General features: G+C 38.4%; 1 protein-coding gene across 1 annotated transcript in view; it reads left to right on the top strand.

The window, feature by feature from the left end:
• The window catches only part of ERC1 (ELKS/RAB6-interacting/CAST family member 1), a 294179-nt gene that overhangs the window by 230325 nt on the left and 42092 nt on the right, over window positions 1-21762 (top strand). The window contains exon 16 of the mRNA XM_010566193.1: window positions 10867-11011. Coding sequence (XP_010564495.1) covers window positions 10867-11011 — 145 coding nt within the window. The remainder of the gene's footprint in view (window positions 1-10866; window positions 11012-21762) is intronic.

Here is a 21762-nt window from a genome sequence, read left to right as displayed (position 1 = left end):
AGAGTTAATGTAAGCAGTCCAGTATACGGTGTCTGACCTTAGAGGAAATATACCTTTTTAGAAACCAGACAAGGTGGTTCTGGAAAAGAGGATTGGACTATTGTAGAAAAGAATCCTCAGAGAAGAGGGAGGAGGGAGCTAGGTGAGACACATCCAGGTTGGTAGTCAGATAGACAGTAAATAATGAAAGCAAACTGTAACTCCAGCAAGAAAATTTGTTGAAATGCAGAGGAAAATTGAGATGTTTGTAAAAGAACAACAAAATTAAGTAGCTCTACACATCTGGTACGTAACGTGAAACCAGATGTCACAGGGATAATGGCAATTAATGGGAAATAGGATAATAGTCACAGCTGGAATGTGGGTACAAGTTGTTCAGGAAAGCTGGAAATGAAAGTACAGGTGGTGTATATTAATGATACTGGAGATTCTGAGGAAATAGAAAAGTGATAGCATGAATGAAATAGCATTACTTTGAGTCAAAATAACCTAAGGACCATAAAAGGAATTATACAAAGAGAGTGGATGGTAGTCTGCTATGGCTTTTAGGTGTAGAGTTGTGGTAGATGTAAATAACAATGGAGAAATGTGTTTTTATGGGAAACATCTATTTATTGGATACAAATCAGAGAAACTGCTGAACTTCTTAACTCAATATTTACTAGATCACCAAGAAGTAATGTTGATTTAAGACTTCAGGATTGTAATAAGTGTTGATACTAGAGAAAAAATCATCACCAAAACCAACTGTAGTGACCACAAATTGAGTACACTTATATTTAAATTAAAAAACTATGCTAAACAAGTGAAGTTTTCAATTTCAAACTAGTAAAGTGAAAAATTAAAAATATTAGGTAGCAAGTAAATTGGACAGAAGGACTCAGAGATTCAAGTGTAGAGGAAGCAGGGAATTTATTTATATCAATAGTCCAAAACGATGACATCTTTGCATCCCAAACAAAGAGGAAAAAGTATAAGGAAGAGTTACAAACCTAACTGGCTGTGTATCTGCATCCAAAAGGAAATTAGCAGCAGCCTTAAAAATCGGTTCAGAGAGAGATGTTTCTGGGACGCAGAAATTACAGGAATAAAGTGAGAATTATGAAAACTCATGCTGAATTAGACCTTCCAAAGGAAATCAAAGCAAATAATAAAACATTCTATAGCGACAGATATAAAAAGATCAGGAAAAAATGTGGAACCGCAATGCACTGAGGACATGGCTAGGACGAGTGATGATATGCATATGGTCCCAAAATCAAATTAATTCCTTTGCCTTGGTTTCCAGTGAGCAGACAGATAAAATATAAAGAAAGGAAGGTATGATGACCTATCAGAATGAGTATGTCAAGCATGGAAACAAGACAGATGCAGAAAGAAGTGAGATGCATTATACTAACCAGAAATACTTGTATCTAAAGGTTGGATAGTTTTCTTAAAACAGCTATGTTATAAATCATGACTTGGGTTTTTCACATGATCAGAAACCACGCTAAGACTGCAGTATTGCTATCATTGTTTGACTGATATAGCTGAAATTTCTTTCTACCATCTTTCACCTGGGGTCTGATTCACAAAGACATAATTAAAGAACAGTTATGTTCACTTTAGTAATTGTGGTTGTTTGAAGTGTTATATCAATGTGAATTCCATGATTCACTTTCCATTCTGATGTTTTGGCAGCACTGGCTTTGGCAGCTAAGGGTTTGACACTGTCACAGCATCTTGAAGAGCTGCAGTTCCTGTAGGGGTAAGGAACCTGTGGTCAGATATAGGTTCCTCCTGTTTATTCTGGGCTGGGTTTTAACTGGATTGCCAGGCTGCAGGGGTACACAGTCACTGATGCTGACACCAGGGAAGGGGCAGGAACCTGAAAATGGGAGGGCAGAACCATCTCTTTCAGCAAGAGCCCTGTCTTGTGTCAGCTTAAGCCGATTGTGAAACCACATGCTAAACTAAAGCTCAACCTGTACTTGGCTGTGTCACAGGAAACGAAACTAGAGCTGCTTTTCTTATAAGGTCATTTTTTAAATTCTGGTGGATGTATTCTGGTGGCCTGTATTGCCTGGATGAAAATTATACCTTAAGTTTGTGCTCTATTTGCACTGCTGTTAAACTGCAGATGAAGACAGACAGCACGTTTCAGGACTTCCTTGTCAGAAAAGCCAGCTCTGTGGAACTCGAGAGCCTTGTGAGTACGTCTGTCTCTCATCCAGCTTCTGCACTGAAGGCTGGTAAAACAAGGGTAGCTGTGTTAAAAAAAATACTACCCTTTATAGGGACAAATCTCCCATAACATCAGGTGCCAGGATTGAAGGTTCCTTCTAAAATGTGCCATCTTCAAGAACTCCCACTCTTCACAGGCAAGTAGGTAAGGCTCATGTACTATCAGTTAACAGCTGTGGTGTGCAACAGCCACTTTTTCACTGGAGGAATTAATCAATAAAAATAGCTCAGGAAATTAGTAGTGGGTTGGAATGTCCCTCTGCAAAAGCTTTAGATTTTTTTCTGGACATGCTGGCAGACACAGTCTGGAGCTGTACTGCAATTCTGAGTGCTCAAAGCTCAGACACAAGCAGGACTAGGAACTGCAAATCTTTGCCTCAAGTGCCAAGGTGGTAAAAGATGGAAAGCTTAAGTAAAAGAAAGGCTAAAATATTGATGGGAAAGGTAATATAAAATATTTATAGGATTACTTGTGACTATATCAAATATGTTCAGGGAAAGGACTTTGAAAAGCATTGCTTATCAATCCTAGTAAAGAATGATGCTTCTGTGGTCCTAGACATTTAGGATGTTAGAGGAAATGTGTATAGGAAAGTCTAAATATGTTATCAGTATCTTTTTTTTTTTTTTTTTTTAAACAAGGACAGCAGAAATGGTAATGATTCCTGTGTCTAAAATTAACATTGTTTATTATCACACCATTCATACAGTGGAAAATTAAAGGGGCATCTCTTTTGTCACCACACCACTCTTTTCACAAACAATTTATATTTTTATCTCTTGTCTTCCAGTTGTGGTCACTTGTATGTAATGACATTGAAAAGAACAGTAAAAAGGTGTAAATTCAAGAGGCTTCAATTTGCTGATGACAAGCAACTTTTTATTTTCTTCTCACTTGGTTTGCTTAAATCTGCAATTCCTTTTTTGGGAGCTGTCAGGGTGTAGATCAAGGGTGAGAAAGACTGCTGACGTGCCATCCAGACAAGGCAAAGGTAACTTGCTGATTCAGGAAACAAGTACAGGAATGGAAGGAATGGTATTATCCCTTTAGACTGAGGGTGTAAGGCTGTGTTTGGGAAATTTGCAGCCTGAGGTTTGATGATTCCCACATGTAATTAAAAAAGCAGGTGGCACATATTGCCAAGTTACATTTTTTTCCTACCTTCTTGCAGCAAGAGGTTGCTACTGTTTCTCTTGGATAAATGTTTTGCTCACTTTGGGATACTTTGTGCTTTTCATATAGCTGTATCTTAAATACTGCAGAAAGTGTAGCTGGTGCAGAATTTGGCAACTCATGAATTAAGTAAGGTACTGGTCTGTTAGCATTTTGAAATGGTGTTCTCTGGTATGACTGCCAGTATTTTTCAAGATTACTTTTAAGAACTAAATTCTGATACCCAGAGCTCTGCGAGGACTGCCTCCCTCCTGTGAGTACTGCAGGTTCAGTAACCACACTGCCAGGATGGTGGCTGTTAATTGCCAGGCTCTCAGGGTGTGAAACTGGAATTTACTCTCCACATGGTTCAGAGCAGTCAAAGTTTCTTAATTTTTGGAAGATGTTCTATAACCAGCAAAAAAAAGCAGAAAAAAATGTTGAGTTTGGAACTACCAATGTAGATGTGTTGATGCAGTTTGTGATGAAAAGGGTGACGTTAGCACCAGGAGAACTGTCCTATTGGATCAGCTGTTTGGTGTATTGTATTACTAGTTACTTTTTAAGAGTTTATCAGATGTGACCCACCCAAACAGTGTCATTCTACCAAACCCATAAAATTACTACATACTGTGTCCTAACACCTTTATGTTCTAAGCTGTCGCCTAAGTGTCTGTCTAGCTCTCATAATACTGCAATACTTTATACGAATCTCCTTGCCTACTAGTTCTTTATGTTGTTGTCACTTCGTGGGAGGGGTTTTTTAAATTCGTATGCAAATAATACAGTTCTGTAATGATTTGCCATGGTAAGTCTTACAAATGCCTGTGACAGAAAAGCATTAAAAGCTTGATCAGCATTTTCTGTAGGCTTTGAGTAAATGCAGTGGACAAAAATCAGACAACTGAAGCAAGTACTGCACAGGCAGCAGCTCTTTCCTTCTGTGGTGACTGAAGCCCTTACCACTGGAGCGAGTAAACAGTTTATGGAACAGCAGAACCTTTCCCATTTGAAGCCTTGTGAATTAAAGGCACAGCAGCCATAATTGCAGTTTATCTTAATATGCCAGGTTGAAAACTCTGGCAGGTCAGTCATCCCTCACAGAAGAGCAACAGTCTCTGTTGAAGGAACTGACTGGATTGCTATGAGCTTGTAGCTACCTGAGCTCTGCGAATTTGTCGGACCCTTAAGTGTTGTGGTTTAATGCCAGTTGGAAGGAAAACAGATATGATCCGTATGATGAAACTAGGCGTGATGGAATTATCCCAGTTCCTCAGTGACATTAAAATCAGAGGTGCTGCTGATCTCAATATTGCTTTTATATTATCTCATTCACACTTTCAGAAATCTCATAATTGAAATGAAATTATATCGAACAATCTATAACATTTCTGTGTGGAATTTGTGTTCTTTCTGACATATGTAAACGAATTCTTTTAATGAATATGTATAGTTGTTATGTTTTAAAACATCATTAATTCAGCACTGTTTGCAGCCTGTTATTCTTTCTAATTATACAGCTGATAAATATTCCAGCGTTATGACCCTGAGAACTATGCTGCAAAGTACGAAACTGATTTTTAAAATTCACTTTCTGTTATGTTTTACTGAAAGGATTCCTCTCCTTTACTAGGAAGAAGCTGTGAAGTAATTACAAAGTCTCCTGAAACCAAGTCCTGTAGAGAACCATTTAAAGACATCTTGATTCTATTTGTATTTGTAAGCCAGAGGACAAGCTTGGCTACTCTGGTAGTTAAAACATTCTTAGTGTTGTGGATGAACCTTTTTAATTACTACTTATTGGACTTATCCTGCTACAGCTTATTATCCAGGAATACAGCATATTAGTCCTCCAGTGCTGAAGGTTTCTGAGTAGTTAGAAAGTCTCATGTCCCCATTTGCAAAAATATGCTGTGGTTCACCAAAGAGGAAAAAGAGAAATGAAATAAGACTGGTGTCTACAGTGGTCCAGGGAGACGTGTTACCGTTTTGACTACACTGGACCCTAGGGTGATTTAGTGCTAATGGGACTGGGAAACTGAATCTGTATGAGCTGTAGTTCCTTATTTTCTAGGTTCATTCAAATACTTGGTCACTCAAACTACCAAATCACTTATTTATCCTCACCCAAGCCTGTACAAGAAATCTCATCTACGCTGTGTATGTCTTTTTCTAGGGCCTCTGTAAGCATGTGTATGAGATGGTAGCACCTGCCATTTTTACTAAAGTCACTGCAGCTGAAGTATTCCCTAAGAAAAATATTGTTCAGCCTCTAAAGTTAAATGCTGTACAATTCTTTAAGGCATTTCTTCTCTGCTACAGAAAGATTTAGAAAATACTGCTTTGCTGGATGCCTTTTATTTCTACAGCTTGTAGTATTAGTAGTATGTAGTAGTATAATAGTACATTGTTCTAATTTTTAAGCTTTCATTCAAAAAAAAGACTGTTTCTGTGGTTGAGGGATGTTCTTCAAGCTTTGCCTCGATTCAAGGCCTGTACTGAAAACCAAGCTGCAATTTAAACTGTTCCCATCTTCCCATGAGCTATATTCTCAAAATCAAACATTTCCATTCAAGGTCTGAAGGAGATGTGCCTTTGCACACTATTCTTTGTTGTGTTTTCACAAAAGTATTAGGATGGCCAGTAAATTCAACAGGACAACCTCATCAGGAATGCTTCAAGGGCTTACAATATTTGGCATCAGAAGAATTCAGTCATGACAATTTTCAGTGGTTTCTCAGCTCTGCAGTCATTGCTGCCTTCCATAAGATATTTCAGTCCTCTGGATCCATCTTGGATCCATCTTGGAGTTGGAGTCATTCATTATCACTATGTCCTTGGCATCAGCTATTAGAATTCTCAGTCCTAGCTGAACTGCAAACAGAATGGAGACTGTGCGTCAATCAGAAGTACTCCAGAGGCAGCTGTACTGCCATATTACTATTCTGTAGCTACACTACTACCACTGTCTGAAATACCTGAACTAACTTAAGCGAGCTACGTTTATGTAGTGACTCTGGCATTAGCTAGCATTTTAAAAAATCAACCATCTCGAGTTGTGCAGCAATTACATACTTCGCCTGCCCACTAGAACATTTCAGGACCTCTGATGTTGTGAACTGAAGACACACAGTTTGCTGAAGAAGCTAAGCCTGTACCACTGATGTTACCTAAACTAAAGCTGAGATTCTGTGACTGACGGCAGCACTCCTGACAGATAGGTTTTTTCACGTGCTACTAGCACCATTCACACAGCAGCCCATTTTCTCCTTGCTACCTCCCCTGTCTTTCTTACAGCATGTTCTTCTGGTCTTCCTGGGGATAACAGCTCTCAAGAAGGGAAAGCAGTCAGTTTTGTAGTGCTTTTCAGTCACAAACCTTGTCTTTTGCTTGGTGATATTTGTTTTTTCTGGTCTTTTAGAATCATTTTAGCAATTCCAAGCTCTGTTGAGAACAGCAGTGCACCTTCACAGACATGTCTCCTTTCAGCAGAGCCAACAGTGACACCTGCACTTCTCCCATATGAAACAGTACACGTTTAGCTTGCAGAATTCAAAAATGCAGCTACAATGCATGTATCGCATCTTTTCTTACTTTGGTTCAAACTTCATCTTGTTTCAGTTCCAGAAAGCAGTCAGAAAGCCACAATGCCTTTCACCCCACTTCTTGGCCAGCACCCATCTCACACATGTTGTAGCACTGAAGTTTTTGGCCAGTAGGATGTTTTTTTCTAAGGTGTGGTAGCAAAGAGTATTCAGCAAAAAATTAGTGGACTGCTATTCATATCTTGTTGTCCTGGTCCTGGAGTTTTCACTTAAGAAGTAGAGATGGGCAACAAAGGATTTGATTGCAGAAGGTATGGTTTATGTGCTATTTGAGGCACCTCCAATTTCCATACCAGTGTAATGGCTATATAGATACTGTTACAGAGATATTCTTGGCTCTGGTCCTGAATCATTAGCGAGGATTGTGGGTTTACTATTAAAAGAGTAAGTGTTTCTTTAGAATCAAAACAGATTACTCTAAAGAAAGTGAAAATGACCAGAGCTCCAAGCCAGCCTGTCTTTCCCATGATACCAATAGCTAGAAAAAAGCAGAGGTCATGGATCATATTCTGTCACTTCGCTCTATTGATATTTTTCATGTTTCAGGCAGACATCCAAAATGGAATACTTTTCCATAAAGCAAAACTAACAGAAAAGAAGTGGCAATAATAATGCACCCATTATCGGTCGTTCCCACAGCTACAATCTTGACACCACAACAGGGAATCTGATGTGCACCTTTTCCTTTCTTCTACTCTTTGCCTCCATTAAGTCATCAGAATATTTGTATTTCTTCATAGCACAAATGTTTTTAGGGTATCTTTCAGTTATCCTGAAGTGTCTAAAAAAATTGCCTAACTTTGTGGTATCATGTCTTGAAAGACAAGGAATAATTTAAGGTGCTAGTTTTTCTAGATATGATCTAGGCAGGATCCAAGTACTCTCTAAACTGGATCTGTCAGATTTTTGGTGTGCTGGTAGTCCACTTAGAGCAAGCGTAGTCTCTTAGCGTGTATGAGAAACACCTGTATAAATCCAGACCTAAATTCCCCCCAGAGAAAGTCCATTGTGTAAGTCCATTCTGCTGTCAGACGGTGAACAATTTTGTCTGTCGAAACACACGTTTTCCTCTTGAAATATATAGTTCTTTCACATTTTTTGATACAGGATATATGGCTTCAGTTGAGATCCTGATAATAGCAAACTTCTGTATATGGGTAGCTTCAGCAAAACTCTAGCAATCGTTGGAGTGACTGAGGGGATGAACAGAGATCACATCTTAGCAGTGGCTTTTTTATGCTCCAGTTTCTTCTGCTGTGCAGCAATAGAGGTCTTAAGCTTTCACTGGCATAAGTATTTCTAAGAGTTCTGTCACTGACTGGGATCAGAAGGAAGCCAGGTCATATATCAGTCACCCTCTTCTCACCGAAACCCGTAATGTGTAAGAAAAAGTTGTTCTTCCATCCCAGCTATCCCTCATCTGAAAGCAGGCATGGGCTTTCTCATCATTGAGTCAATTTTCACCCATCGTCCTGGCAAAACTTCTCACCTTTCAAGTGAGAGCAGTATGGTAGTTTTTCCACCTGTAAAAAATAACAAGAGCTTTTTAAATGTGGTGTCTCACCCATACAACTACCGTCTTCTCAGATCTGTCAGCAGGACTGCACGTGTAGTCACTTCCTGGTCCCATTCTATTAAAATAATGCGTTGAGGGTTTTTTTTAAGGGGCAAAACAGTATTGTTGAGACCTTTTAGAGCAAAGTGAAGAAGCAAATAAAAACGCAGTTGTTCTTACAGATTGGAGAAGGGATTACTAAGTATCCAGGACAGTAAGTTCTTTGTCCAGCTGACCTGCAGCCAGTGCAAGCTATCTGATTACATCCTACATATTTAGGTGTGCATCTCCCTGCACCCTTGATCTAAGCACTGAAATAACTGATGAAGCTATTTCACTCTCTGTCCTCAGAAACATTACAATATTAAATACATCTTTTCATGCTCACCAAGGTCATAAAATTTGTAAAGTTTTCAGCATTTTAACAGATAAAAATTTTGGTACTCCAGTAGTACCAGTCCTTTCCCTTTTCAAGCCTTCCGTTTAAAAGTCCGGTATGTTGGATACATATGTTTGAAACATCAATATTAAATTAAAGCATTGTCCATTTTTCCTGTTCTTCTCAAATTTTCTTAGTCGTGTTCATTCACATGGAGCTCAATGAGTACTTTTTGGAGCAAGTATTTTTGTTTTAGCCACAATTACAAATTCCTAACTAAGATTAAGTTAAGTTGTTTAAAAAGAAGATACAGGAAGAAAAAGAGAAAGCTATTTTACTACAAATAAAATCTGCTCAAGGAGTGGTAACAGGTGAATTAGAAAAAGAAGATTAGTGTCACTGCTACCCTCAACACTTTGCCAGTGTGATCCTAAGTCACCAGATTGTGCTGAGTCTTTTTTAAAAAAGATCTTGACAACAAACAGAAGGATATAATAGTATAATTAAAGGAAATCTTAATAGTTTATATTAAGCTTCTATAAATTCTCTTACATCTTTAATAAAAGACTAAGCGTTATGGCAATGTTATTAGCATAATAATTGCTATTGACATGATTAGCAGAATAGTTTTAACACATTTGATTATTTTTAAAAAATCATTCTCTGAAATTAGCAATATTAATAATCTTTTCTTTATAAACTACAGCAGGTAGAAATTTGGATTATTTGGGAATTTGGAATTTTTACTACTTTATTTAACTGCAGTTGCAACTGAATTTTTAGATGAAAGGTAGGTAGGAAATCTGTAGTATTCGGAGCTTGTTTTTCATCATCACTCCTGCATGATGCCATCTTTCACACCACCACAAATGCTTAGGACCTCGTTTTATTCCTTCTTTGTGCGGTGATGAGAGGTGGGACAAGCCACCCTATTGGGCAATAAAGCCAAAGTTTTCTTTTATGTCCTGTTGCACATCCTGATTTGGCCACACCAGCTAAAGGTGAGAATTAAGGTCAAAGGACAGAAATAGTTGTTTTCCCTAACATAGAGCGATCCTTTGAGTTCATTTGAGAACTACTGTTTTATGATCAGGGCTATTGTCTTTGTCTCCTCTCTTCCCAGTATCTATAAAATGTTTCTGAACTCTATTTGTAAGAGGTTTTTGGTATTGGGAAAGAGTATGGCAAGGTTGTGTTTCTATATCTAGTTATTACAGTGCTTGACCCTCAAGATCTTGCTACAGGATACTCTTGCTTACACCATTTCTGTAGGCTATAAAGGGTTTGTGATGAGGGCAGGCCTACCTTTGTCTTAATTACACAGGACATGCATCCAATAATCTCATTATGTTGGTTGCTCACAAGAAAAGTCAAAGAATAGCTCAAGTATCCTTGAAGGCATCTATTTCAACATCTGTCATGTAGCACAAAAGTGTCTGTGTCTTCATTTCCTTCTGGGAATACACTGTATTGTTCAAGTGATTTCAATAAACTTGTCACATGCCACCTTACTTCTAAAATAGCTGCATGAATAGGCAGTATAACCTAATATAATTTAACACAGAAGTCTTATAATTAGTCCAGTATTTGTGTATTCTCAAAATCTGTTCTGGAAGTGTTTAGAACATTATAAACAATGAAAATGTTCAGCCAAAGTAATAATAAATGGTAGTTATTAAAAACTAAGAAGCTGAGTGCAGAATAACAACATATTATTATGTACTTTTCTTATCCTATAAGCAACAATTTGGTATCAGCACAGCCATTTAGGGGGAGGCAGGTGGGTCTTGACTTTCTGCTCTACCAATGGACGTATAACCATGACAAACATATTTATTGCTTCTCTTCAGAGTTGCACGCTGCTACAGCATTTATGGTATGTTCAACTCTTTATGGAGGCTTCCTCTAAGTTTTGCAGAATAATAATGTATTTCTATGTTTTTTTCAGACAAGAAGCCCTTCTTGCTGCCATTAGTGAAAAAGATGCCAATATTGCTCTGCTGGAACTTTCATCCTCTAAGAAGAAGACCCAAGATGAAGTGGCTGCACTGAAACGAGAGAAAGACCGTCTTGTGCAACAGCTTAAGCAGCAGGTGAGTAGAGGAGAGCTAGGAAAGAAACTGATTAATAATCTGATGTGAGATTATCTTGATTTATGGAACTAATAATGTATTATTCTGTCATATGTTGGGATAGAAAGTACCTAAATAATAATTTCAAACTAGCTACCAGTCATGAAGCCTGTAAAATATGGTGGGGAAAAAAGAAGTCTCAGTGTTGAGGTCAGTTTCTTTGTGTCACTGCCTGAGAAGCAAATGTGTGATAGAATGTATAGGAAACTGTGAATGAAAAGGACATTGGTTATTATCTTCTACAGGCACAAATAACCACAGCTTCAGGGAAATGTAGTGATGCTTCTCTTGGTGGTCTGTATTTGCCTTGTCGGGGAAGAAGCGTACATGGAAGAAAATTCTCCTTGCTGTAAAGCTCAAATATGAATGTGTTACACCATACAGTCTCTACTGTGATTTCTAATCTGCGACAAGAGCACCATATGGGAATGCCAGCTACTAGAGTGCAATTTGGGAGGTCTCATACTTGTGAGGTGATTGGTCCTTTCCTATTTCTGGCCTCTCCCATTTCCAAGATCTTTTCCTGTTGGCATAACAATCAGAAAAAGTGTGTTTCTATTCAAGCATTTAATATTGTGTTTCAGTATTGAATGCAATGTGAAAAATACATTGCTAATAAAACACAGAGGAAGCAAAAGACATCCCTGGCAATAAGAGATTTAGGATCTGAAAAATATGTGTAGATTTTTCACTTCAGCACTTCTGGTGGGTTTTTTCTGAGTTATTCCCTTGCCACATTCCCTGTAATAGCACATATGCTGCTGCCAATCCAGAATCAACTTCTTCAGTGCCACCGCTTCCATCTTCATAAAGTTTTATGTGCAACATTTCATCTGTCAACCAGATGATTTCTGTTGCTGTCAAAGACAGTAAGACAAAACCAGGTCTGCTTTCTGACAAGGGATTTCTCTGCTTCTTCCTTAGGAAACACAAGTAGATTATTGGCCATGTATTTTTAAGATAACAATTATTTAAGGTTTAATTTAAGAACAGTAGTTTTGTTGTACCCGCTTCAAAACAAGCAAAAAGTATAGTTTACAGTCTTGTATTATTTACTTTCAAGCAACAGTTGTAATTACTTTCTGTTGTCAGCCAGATGACCTCCTACTAGAACAGGATTCAGAAGTGGTCACAGCATGTAAAGTATTTCTTTTCTTCATGTAATTGTCTGTAGGTGTTAGCAGCCTTAATATACGTTACCACTCATTCCATGAGAAATTGGAACTTTATTGTCAGTTCTTGTTGTCCTAAGTTTAAATTCTAGCCCTTGCCCTTCCATTTCCTTCTGATTATCTCTTGTGGGTAGATGGAATGATCTTTAGTGTTTTGTGGTGGGTTTTTTCCTGCTGAAAATTTGTGTATATTTGATTTATATATTAAGGTTTTGATTATCGTATTATTGTAATGACTTAGGTTTCAGTTAGGTGATTTTTTTAACATTGTTGTAGTTCATATCATTATTTTTCAGTGCTGATAAGTCTTACAATATCATATACTGTTTCTAAAAAGGCATGGCCATTTCACTTAAGGATACCCATTCTAGGTGCTTTTCTGTATAGGTGTGGGATACTTAATTTCGCAGATAAAATACAATTGCAAAGGACATTAATTTGAAATTGTTCTTGCTATGAAGTGAGACCAATTCTGAGCTGATGTTGGAGCAATAGTCCTTTTTCAAACAATTCATTGGAATATCCAAATGCCTTTGAAGTTTCTGGTTCCAAAATTCCAAAACTGCCATCAGCTGTGAAGACTCATAGTTGTTTAAGATTGTCATCTTAAAAAAAAAATGAAGAAAGCAGAAAGTAATCTCCTCAACACATCTATGCTATGAGTAGTATAAATACAAGCTATATATAAGTAGTATAAGTATAAAATCACAGGTAATGGGGCTGCAAGGTATTCTCCAGTGCATCCCCAATCCCCAAGGCAGAATATATGTTTATATATGAACAATCTAAACTATATTTAAAACATACCTGAGAAATACTTATTTGACCTAATAGAGATTTGACACATCCTCCTTAAAATCTATCCTACATCTTAAGGATGTATCATCTTTTATCCTTTTTTGTGTGCAGTTTTCAACACATTGAAAGAAAAGTTCCTCAAAGTTACTTATCATGGGGCAGTAATACTCACCACCTCTGTAAGTTGCAGGGGATCTGAAATCGCATTTATTTTTTTCAGTACCAAGAGTTTTGGTGTGTAATTTTTCTGCATCAATTCAAATCATACTAACTTTGACAGCTCCAGAAATAGGAGATGGGTCAGAAGAGAAGGCTATGAGATTTTACGGGATCCTCATTACTTATATAGTCAAAGGGAATCTCATTTTTTCACATGCTTTGCAAATAATCTGTGTACTTGGCCCTTGTGGTCCTCTTCAGCTTTTACGGGTCACTAGCCTCATATTTACCAACAAAACAACTGTGCTGCTTCATCAGTTTAAGCTTTGTCTGCATGGACCCTTTTCTACATATTGAAACAAGGGTCCATCTGTGTTTGCCAGCTCCATAAGACCATTTCAGGAACTTCTGAAAAGTTTAGCTGTAATTCCTAAATTTACAGTAGAAATTGTGAATGAAACATCTCTCAGACTTGCAGATGTATTGAACACAGCTGTTCAAGAAAAGCAAGGGATGCCAGTTAATCAAGATCTTCTGGAAGACTTTGAAAAGTAGTTCTGGAGCCTAAAAAGTTTATTCAACCCTTCAGATTCAGAGCTGGGATCCTGACCTCAGCAATTCCTTCCTTCTGCCTTTAACATTGTCTCAGAACTGGTTTGCTCCATGATAAGTATTTGGTATTTCAGTCCATCCCATTTCTAGGAAATGCTTAGACTTTGTGGTGGGAAAGCAGCTCTTTCAGCTGGTTGGCATGCACGGTTGACTAAACATGACGTTTCCATGTACGTAGGATGCAAATAGAAATGCTGAGCAATATCAAGAGGGGGTGGTTTGTCTGAAGTTATGCATGCTGTGGTAGGTACCGTAGGCCTGATTGCTGAATCTCACTGTGAACTGGAAGGAGCCTCTGACAGAGGTAACACTTTAGGAAAGCAGTTTTCTGACTACACCGTAATAGTGAGTGTGAATGGATCCAAGTGTGTATGATAAGATTCAGATTATGCCTTTTCTTGTTCGTGCTGGTTATCATTGAGTTGCTACAATAGCAACCACTGTTAGCAGACTGACTTACTGTTAATTGGCCTTTCTCAGAGTGTAGAAAGATACAACTCTCTCCCAAAACAAAAACTCATCCTACTGATGAGCCTCAATTTACTACTTAAAAAATTCCAACTTCTTCAGCCCTGCAATTTTAGATTATTTTTATTTATTTGAAAATGTTGGTGAAGACACATAGATTCATCAAGGAAAGGTTATACAGATTCTGGAGGACTATGTGGTTATTCCTTGCTTTAACTCTCCTTTCTCCCTTCCCAACACTGTCCCGTTCCTGGTCGCTTGCACAGGAAGGGTATTACTGTGAAAGAGAGGGAAGGAGTCCTGCCAAAGACATTTTGGTTCTTTAATTTCTTTAACTATGTGTATTAAAGTTTGGATGAAGAGAGGCATTTCGGAAAGAGGATATGGCATCAATGTTGTTTTAATTTAGAGTTTCTAGGCTCTGAATTGCAGGAATGTGCCTCAATATAGAGACAATTTCCTAATGAGGCACTCGGCATTGACCAGGCTTTCCAGTAAATGGAGCTGCCTGTTTCATATTGGTTGTCAGTTTGTATGAGGGATTTCCTCTATCATCGGAAAGGCAGGCCAATTGCAGGGTGAGGGTCACCAAGCTAATGTGGTCCCAATTTACTTCCTCCTGGAGTACTTTGTCTCCGTGAGTAGTTCATGGAGAAGCAGTGGTTGGGAGGCTGCTTCACCAGAGGGGGCCGGGGCTGATGCAAGAGAACAGAGCTGAAGGTTGTCTAACACGGTCCAGATGTAGCGTGGCGAGCGCCAGCCAGCGTGCTTGGCTTATACGCCATGCAGAAGTCCCTGCGATGTGTGTCACGCTGGAACTGACGGAGACCCAAGGAGCTTTGGCCTGGGTTGTGGCAGCACATACACCTCTCATCTCTTAGAAAGTAGCCTGTTTGCCATTTATTCCTTTCCTTGTCAAGCTAAGTTTCAACTATCGGGGTACATTTATTGTAACAGGGTGAAGCGCTCCTCTGCAGCTTTGAGTTGTAAAGGGAAGGCGTATCTGAATGGGCTGAGGTTTTCCTGTTTGTGGGCTTTGAGTCTTAAACGCTTGGGGTTTTCGACTAGGAGCTGTTTGGAGCAAAGATTGTCATTTTCTGTGTTTGTACAGTGTCTAGCACAGTGAGGCCCAACTTGACCAACATCTCTAGGCACTACTGTGCTATAAATGTTAAGTAATAGTGGTGAAATTTTTAGGAGGCTCTGAACTGTGTCAGTGTCTGTTTTCTGAGAGCTTGGAGTATTTTTCAATTGAATTGTTTGTGAATCGCTGTATTCATTTGTATAATTATGTAATGTTTCATAATTATTCCCAATTCTTTTAAGTATACTGTAGCAAAAGTTACCAGGAACTAGCTTGATTCAGTGTTATTGATGACGGGATCTCAAAATTTTCATTTGAAGTGGTGTGACTCCAGGTTAGATTAATACTGGATACATTTTTATTATGCTGCCTTTTCCTAAATAAAAGTAATTTTCAGATCAGTTCCTCAGTCTTTTAAGAACATGCTGAATTTTGATCCTATACTTTAGCATGCTCGCAGAACCACCCAGCTTAAGTTTAAGCTTTCTCCACGTATTTCATAAAAAATTTATTTTCTTCTATCACACAGATTGTTAATGACAAATACTGAATAGTACTGGGCTCAGGACAGAACTCCATGTAACCCACTTGATTTATTCAGTTATACCTGTAATCTATTCTTAAAGACTATTAGTGAAGGAGACCTTCAGTCTTGGGAAGTCTTTTCTATGGCTCATCTGTCTTTATCATTATAATGTCATTCTGCATCTGTAATGTCCCTTACTGCAATTTAAGCTTACTACTACTTTTTCTGTCTGTTATGGGCATATTAAAAAAAGACTATTTCTTTGCACTTTTTAGCAGCCGTTCTCATTTACACAGAGATATCTCCTCTGTGTTATTCTCTAAACCGGGCAGTCTCAGTTCTTCCAGTTCTCATGTGTCTTGTTTTCTAGATATCTTATCATTCCAGTTGTTCTTTCTTAGATTTTGTTTGATCTTTTTCTTCCTCCAAGTGTGGTATCCAAAACTAGACAAAGCTCAAAATAAGGCCTTTCCTTAGCTGAACTTATTCATGAGTGCGTCATGTGAGACAGTGTCAGAAACCTTAATGGAGTCTTCCAAAACCTCACCAGTTCCCACAGGTTCCCAAAACCAGCCATTAATAGCTTTCATTATAGTAGATAAACTCTTTCCTAGTATAGTATAATCAGAGCTAGAAAATTTTAAGGCATCTGGATTTTTTTGAGTACCATCTCATTTGTTCTTTTCCTTTTCTGACCTAAAATTTTATTCTCAGAGTATTGAAATAGATTTCATTAGTCACCTGAGTACAGTGTTTAGTGAAGACTGATACAGAAAAGGCATGAGTACTTTGAGCTTCCTGGCTCTATTTTTTGATGGCTTTCACTTTTGGCTGGGTAGAAGATCAACATTTGTCTTCAGCCTCCTTTCATTCTAATGTATATTTCTAATGTCTACTTTTTCTCCCTTAGTACTTCCATTTCATCTGGTCCCTTACCTTTCCTGTTCTTGCCGTATACACTCCTGCTGTTTGCTTATACTTAACTTAGTGAAAAGAGCTCCTTTCTATTTTAGTGAAGGAAGATAAGAAACCTCATGCTATTGAAAGTATGGGTTATGTAGTCAGGTTGCTTGCCATTCAGAGGAATCTTTAATACCTGTTGTTCCCTTCTACTTCTATATCCTCATCATGATCATTCCTTCCTCTGTGGGCCAGCATGAATTTGAGGGGCTGTTATTTATCATTCCTATAAATTGAGAGGAATTCTTTGGCAATCACTAGTAGTATTAATATTTAGCATTTATGCAACATTTAATATCTTTTTTATCTAGCCTTGCAAGTCCCAAAGCTGTTTTCTCTGTGCTACTTTGTGCTTCTTCCCTGCAATGATTTTGGCTGGCTTTCCTTATGAGGCCAAGGTACTGCAAAGATTTGTTTCTCAAGTAAATGTGGTACATGGGATCATGAGGAAAAGGAAAGAATTTTAGATTCCAGAATAGCTTCTCCCCCCAAAAATGCTATTTTTCCACTGTTACTTGTTTCCCTGGAAACCCTGCACACTGACACCTGACACTCCTCTTCTGTGAACTTTTCCAAAGTGAAGTTCCACTGGTTGGAGTCATTTCTCCTTGTAACAGGAGAACGTAAAACAGGTCAAAGGAGACTGACAGGCAGGCATTTTCCCCTTGCTGCCATAGAGCTGTATCAGCATTACCACACTTCTGGCAGTTTTTATTACCACCCTGCCTGATGAAATAATACAGATTCTGTGAGGCATGCAGTTAGTCTTTGCTTTGCCTTAACTGCCCTGATTTGAAACCATGTCTGATGAGAGTGATTACCCTATTAGCAAATGAATTTCTTCTTCAGGTGACATGGATACAATCACTGCAGGTAATTGCTGAATGTAGTGTTGTTTCTGTGACAGAACTACCGTTGTTTTCTGAGAGCATCTGCAAGGTCCCTGTGGTGTGACGGTGCCCATTGGAGTTTAATGAGTGGAGGTACCTCTCTAACCACTGTCAGAAAGGGACTTGGAAGTGTAGGAAGATGTATTTAAGTTGTCTGAGTGTGGTGGTGGTCGTGGCTTCTTTATAGCTGAGAAAGCAAAGTAAAAGTTAATGTTTGAAACAAGTGATGAGATTCAGGGTACTTGGATCCATCTTTGTTTATTGATCTCTTCACCGCAGTACCCACATACTTGCACTAGCAAGAGTGGAAATAGATGCAAAAATGGGGAAAGGAAACCTATGTGACAAGAAAGTTAAGAACAGACAGACAAATTTGAAGGGGACTTGCATGTCAGAGGTTCCTGCATGTATTGGGCAGAACAGAAGGTGCTCTGTGAATTCTGGTATCCTCTGAATGCTAGGTTAACCTATTCAAAACAGCAACAGACAGATTAATGTACTTTGCCAGGAAATTTTCAAGGAATAGTGAAGCATTTTGAGAACTATTGTCACTTGTAGTGGACTTGTTACCTAAATGGTGCAGTCGCGGCCTCATTTACACACTGTGTGGTATGTAGAGTCAGTCTAAAGTCACCTTTTTTCAGGTTCTTGTACCACCACTATCTGTAGGGTCAAATGCAGTTTTACAAAATTTGAATCTACTGGCTTTAATATACGAAGTTGCCAAAATATGTAGTTTTTATAGTATATTCTTAACTGTACTGACAGTGTAGCTGGCATACATGTGAGCAGGCAGAGGTGGGGGAAATCACTCTGTACACTTCCTATCCAGGAAGCTATTGGACTAGAAACAGAAGAAACTTCTGGCTGAAGTGAATATATATCCACTAATTGGCTCTCATCAGGCATTGCCAGCTGTCAAATTTAAGCATCGTGGCTTTTGTCGAAGGCCTGTAATCCACCCAGATTATCAATCACAGCGCTGCTTATTTTGCCAGGCTTTGCTCCTCAGTAATTGTTTCTGTCGAGGGGGGATCTCTGCCAGGAGCAGACCCCAGCATCCTGACAGCAGCCAAGCAGGCACAGAAAGTGAGGCTTTGTCATGCCCTTGAACACCGCTTCCTGAAGCACAGCACAAGAAGCCCTCGCAGATTAAAAGAAAGCACCTTGTCCTTGCCATGTGCTCCAGACTTTTTTCCCATCATTTTTAATCATCGGTTACCACAGTAACAGCACTCAGTGCAGCATCAGCGGTCTTTTCTGGGGCAATATTTCACCTCCCTATGGTATTACTTACACTCTTGTTCCCCTCTCCCTCCTCCTTTTACCTTTACCCTCTGCTTCTTGTATTACTAAATAATAATGTATGTTCAAGTGAGCTCCTTACTGTCGCTGGCCTCACGATGCCGGAGAAGGGAGCTGCCTGTTGGCCCTGCTGTAAATAGCCATGTCTGCTTTCTGTTTGTGCCTTTACTCATGTCTCGGCCGGTAATTTCTAGGCCATTGCAATGGCAGCTTTGTAGGTTTGCTTGAAGGAGAAGGTTCTTTGCCTCACTGAGGGATGGAGCTTTAAGGTTCATAAAAGTACTCTGGAACTTGGATGACAATACAAGTACTTGCTACCCTTTCTTTCTAGACTTTTGTAACATTTAAAAAAATACTCTATGGACTAATATTTCCCAAGTTCAATCTCAGTTTTCAAAAACCTGTATCAGTCTATTAGAAATATTCCTCTGTTTATTGACTATATTAAGATTTTCATATTATATTTTTACAGCTTTTTAATTCACTAAAATTTTGCACAAATAAATGTAAATTAATTGGATAGTTGCTGACAGCATCTACTACCACACTTACAGTATCTCTCATTCAAGGATTATGAACTCCTACACTAAGTTATTTAAGCAACATTGTCCCTGACTAGAAAACCAGGACTGCTGGACATGTCTAGGTTAGCAGTTGAGACACCCTGTATCCATGTCTGTAAGCAAGAACCAACCTGCTAGTGTTTGATATGAGTTAAAATTGTTAAGCCTACACTGGGAGGACCGGGCTTGTTAGTGGTATTGAAGAGTTAAGAACACTGGGCGAGCTTGGTTTCTCCAGAAGACTGCACTTAGGAAATCTCATTTTGGGCCTAAAAAATAATAATTTCTTGGTCTGTGACTAGTATTTCTGGACATTAGTACAGCTTAAATATAGTCACTGTCATTTCACATCGCAGTTGTACCGTATGGTGGTTTTCTGTAGTTACCATGGCACAAACCACTCGTCTGATAGGCACTGTTTTTCAGTTAAATGAAGAGAATATATTAGAACAGGTTTTTTTTAATACATACATCCAACAGAGCATTTATGTATTTATTTCTATGAGAACAGAAATGTTGAGAACAGTTACCCTCCCTCAGTTTCTAACAGTCTTTGTGTTAGCTGATAAGTTCATGAGATGGATGCAAAAGCTCAGAAGGAGAGGTTTAGAAAAGGTCAAGATTGCCAGTAGTTGTTCATTCAAGGCATAAAATTATGGGTGCATCTTCTTTTGCTTAACTTCTGCAGTTTGTGGGGTAGTGGGGAAGGACCTGTACACAACTACTCCGTGTTTCTTGTCCAGCAGCAGGATGTGCCTCAGGGGTAAAATATTTGAGATTTTCCGACAATCGGTTCTTGTGGCTGGATTGGTTTGGCATCACTCTTTTGGTATTTGAATTGATGATGTTTGAAGGCTGACCGGAAAATACAGTGAGTTTATGATTACATTTAAATCTTGTCATTTAAACACATTGTTTAGGAAACGCTGAAGTTTTGGTGACAGAGAGGATTCTGCTTAAACATGTAAATAATTTTGATGAGATAAACCTGTGATTGTATTTTTTGTGAAAAAACAGGAACTTCACACCGAAATTTCAGATACAGGAAGATTTTTAATGACTTGTTTGAACTCAGTAAAAATACTGTTATTTTCCAAGATGAGTGTGTAACCATCCTTACTGATATTTCATTGATTGGATACAGCTTTTTCTATACTAAATTATTGCTGTTTGTTTGGGCTGCTTTACCTGGCACTGGCAATTGTCTAGAAGACACACGTGTCCCTTTACCTCATCTCCATTCAAAATTGCTAAGTTGGTACATTATGCTTATCTGCTCCTACATTTACTGGCATTATTTCCCAGGGAACACACAACACACTGAACAGTTTCACACTAAAGCTATAAAGTAAGACTTTATTTGTAGTTACTTTTCTTTGGATGAAAAGCCTAACGAACCTGTGACTTTAACGACTATCTTATATAAAAAGCAATTCACATATTGATGGTCGGTAGAAAGGTAGTAGCAGAAAGCCGAAAAGCATTTTACCAGCTTTAATATTGGTTTTAATTTGTGTAAGATCTGTAACTGGTGAGGTGATAGGTGATGCGAGGTGTGTTCCAAAAACGTGTAAGGAGAAGGTGAAGTCAGAGATATGAGGTGACTGATTGGTTTCATAAACTAAGTATGTAGAATGTTTCAAGTAGATTACAGATTAACGGTTGTATGACTTAATATGTCAGTGATATGTTCTTTACTTGAAGGAGGAATGATGGAAAGAATTGTGCACCTAAAAATATGTAATGAAAATTAATGATCTATAAGATAGAATATATGGCATGTTTGGGATTTTACTGTGTTATTTTGGGAGTAATGTAATAAATCAGTGCTTTTTTTCCTTGAGAAGAGAAAAATACATAGTCTGCAATAGAGAATTTTAATCCCCACCATCTTAAAAATGGATAATGGAAAAATGTTAGTCTCAACTGTACAGAATGAACTTCAGCTTCTGTAAATAGTGGGCTGTTGGTGAACAGTGGTCTCGGGTATTTTGGAGCCTATGCACCGAAATACCTCTCAGTCTACAGATTTTTTTTCTCATCCACTGTATTAAGCTCCTTAGAATTCTGAAAATAATTTCCCTTTTTGAAACAATCCGATTGAGCCTAGTCCAGTACATCATATCTCAGGCTAATGAATAGGTAATGCAGGGGAAAATAGAAGTTTCATGTTGC

The sequence above is a fragment of the Haliaeetus leucocephalus genome, unplaced genomic scaffold (genome assembly GCF_000737465.1).
Source record: "Haliaeetus leucocephalus isolate CR32 unplaced genomic scaffold, Haliaeetus_leucocephalus-4.0 Scaffold206, whole genome shotgun sequence".
In the NCBI taxonomy this organism is placed as follows: Eukaryota; Metazoa; Chordata; class Aves; order Accipitriformes; family Accipitridae; genus Haliaeetus; species Haliaeetus leucocephalus.
Note: the sequence above shows the minus strand (reverse complement) of the source record. Positions and strands in the feature narration are given on the sequence as shown.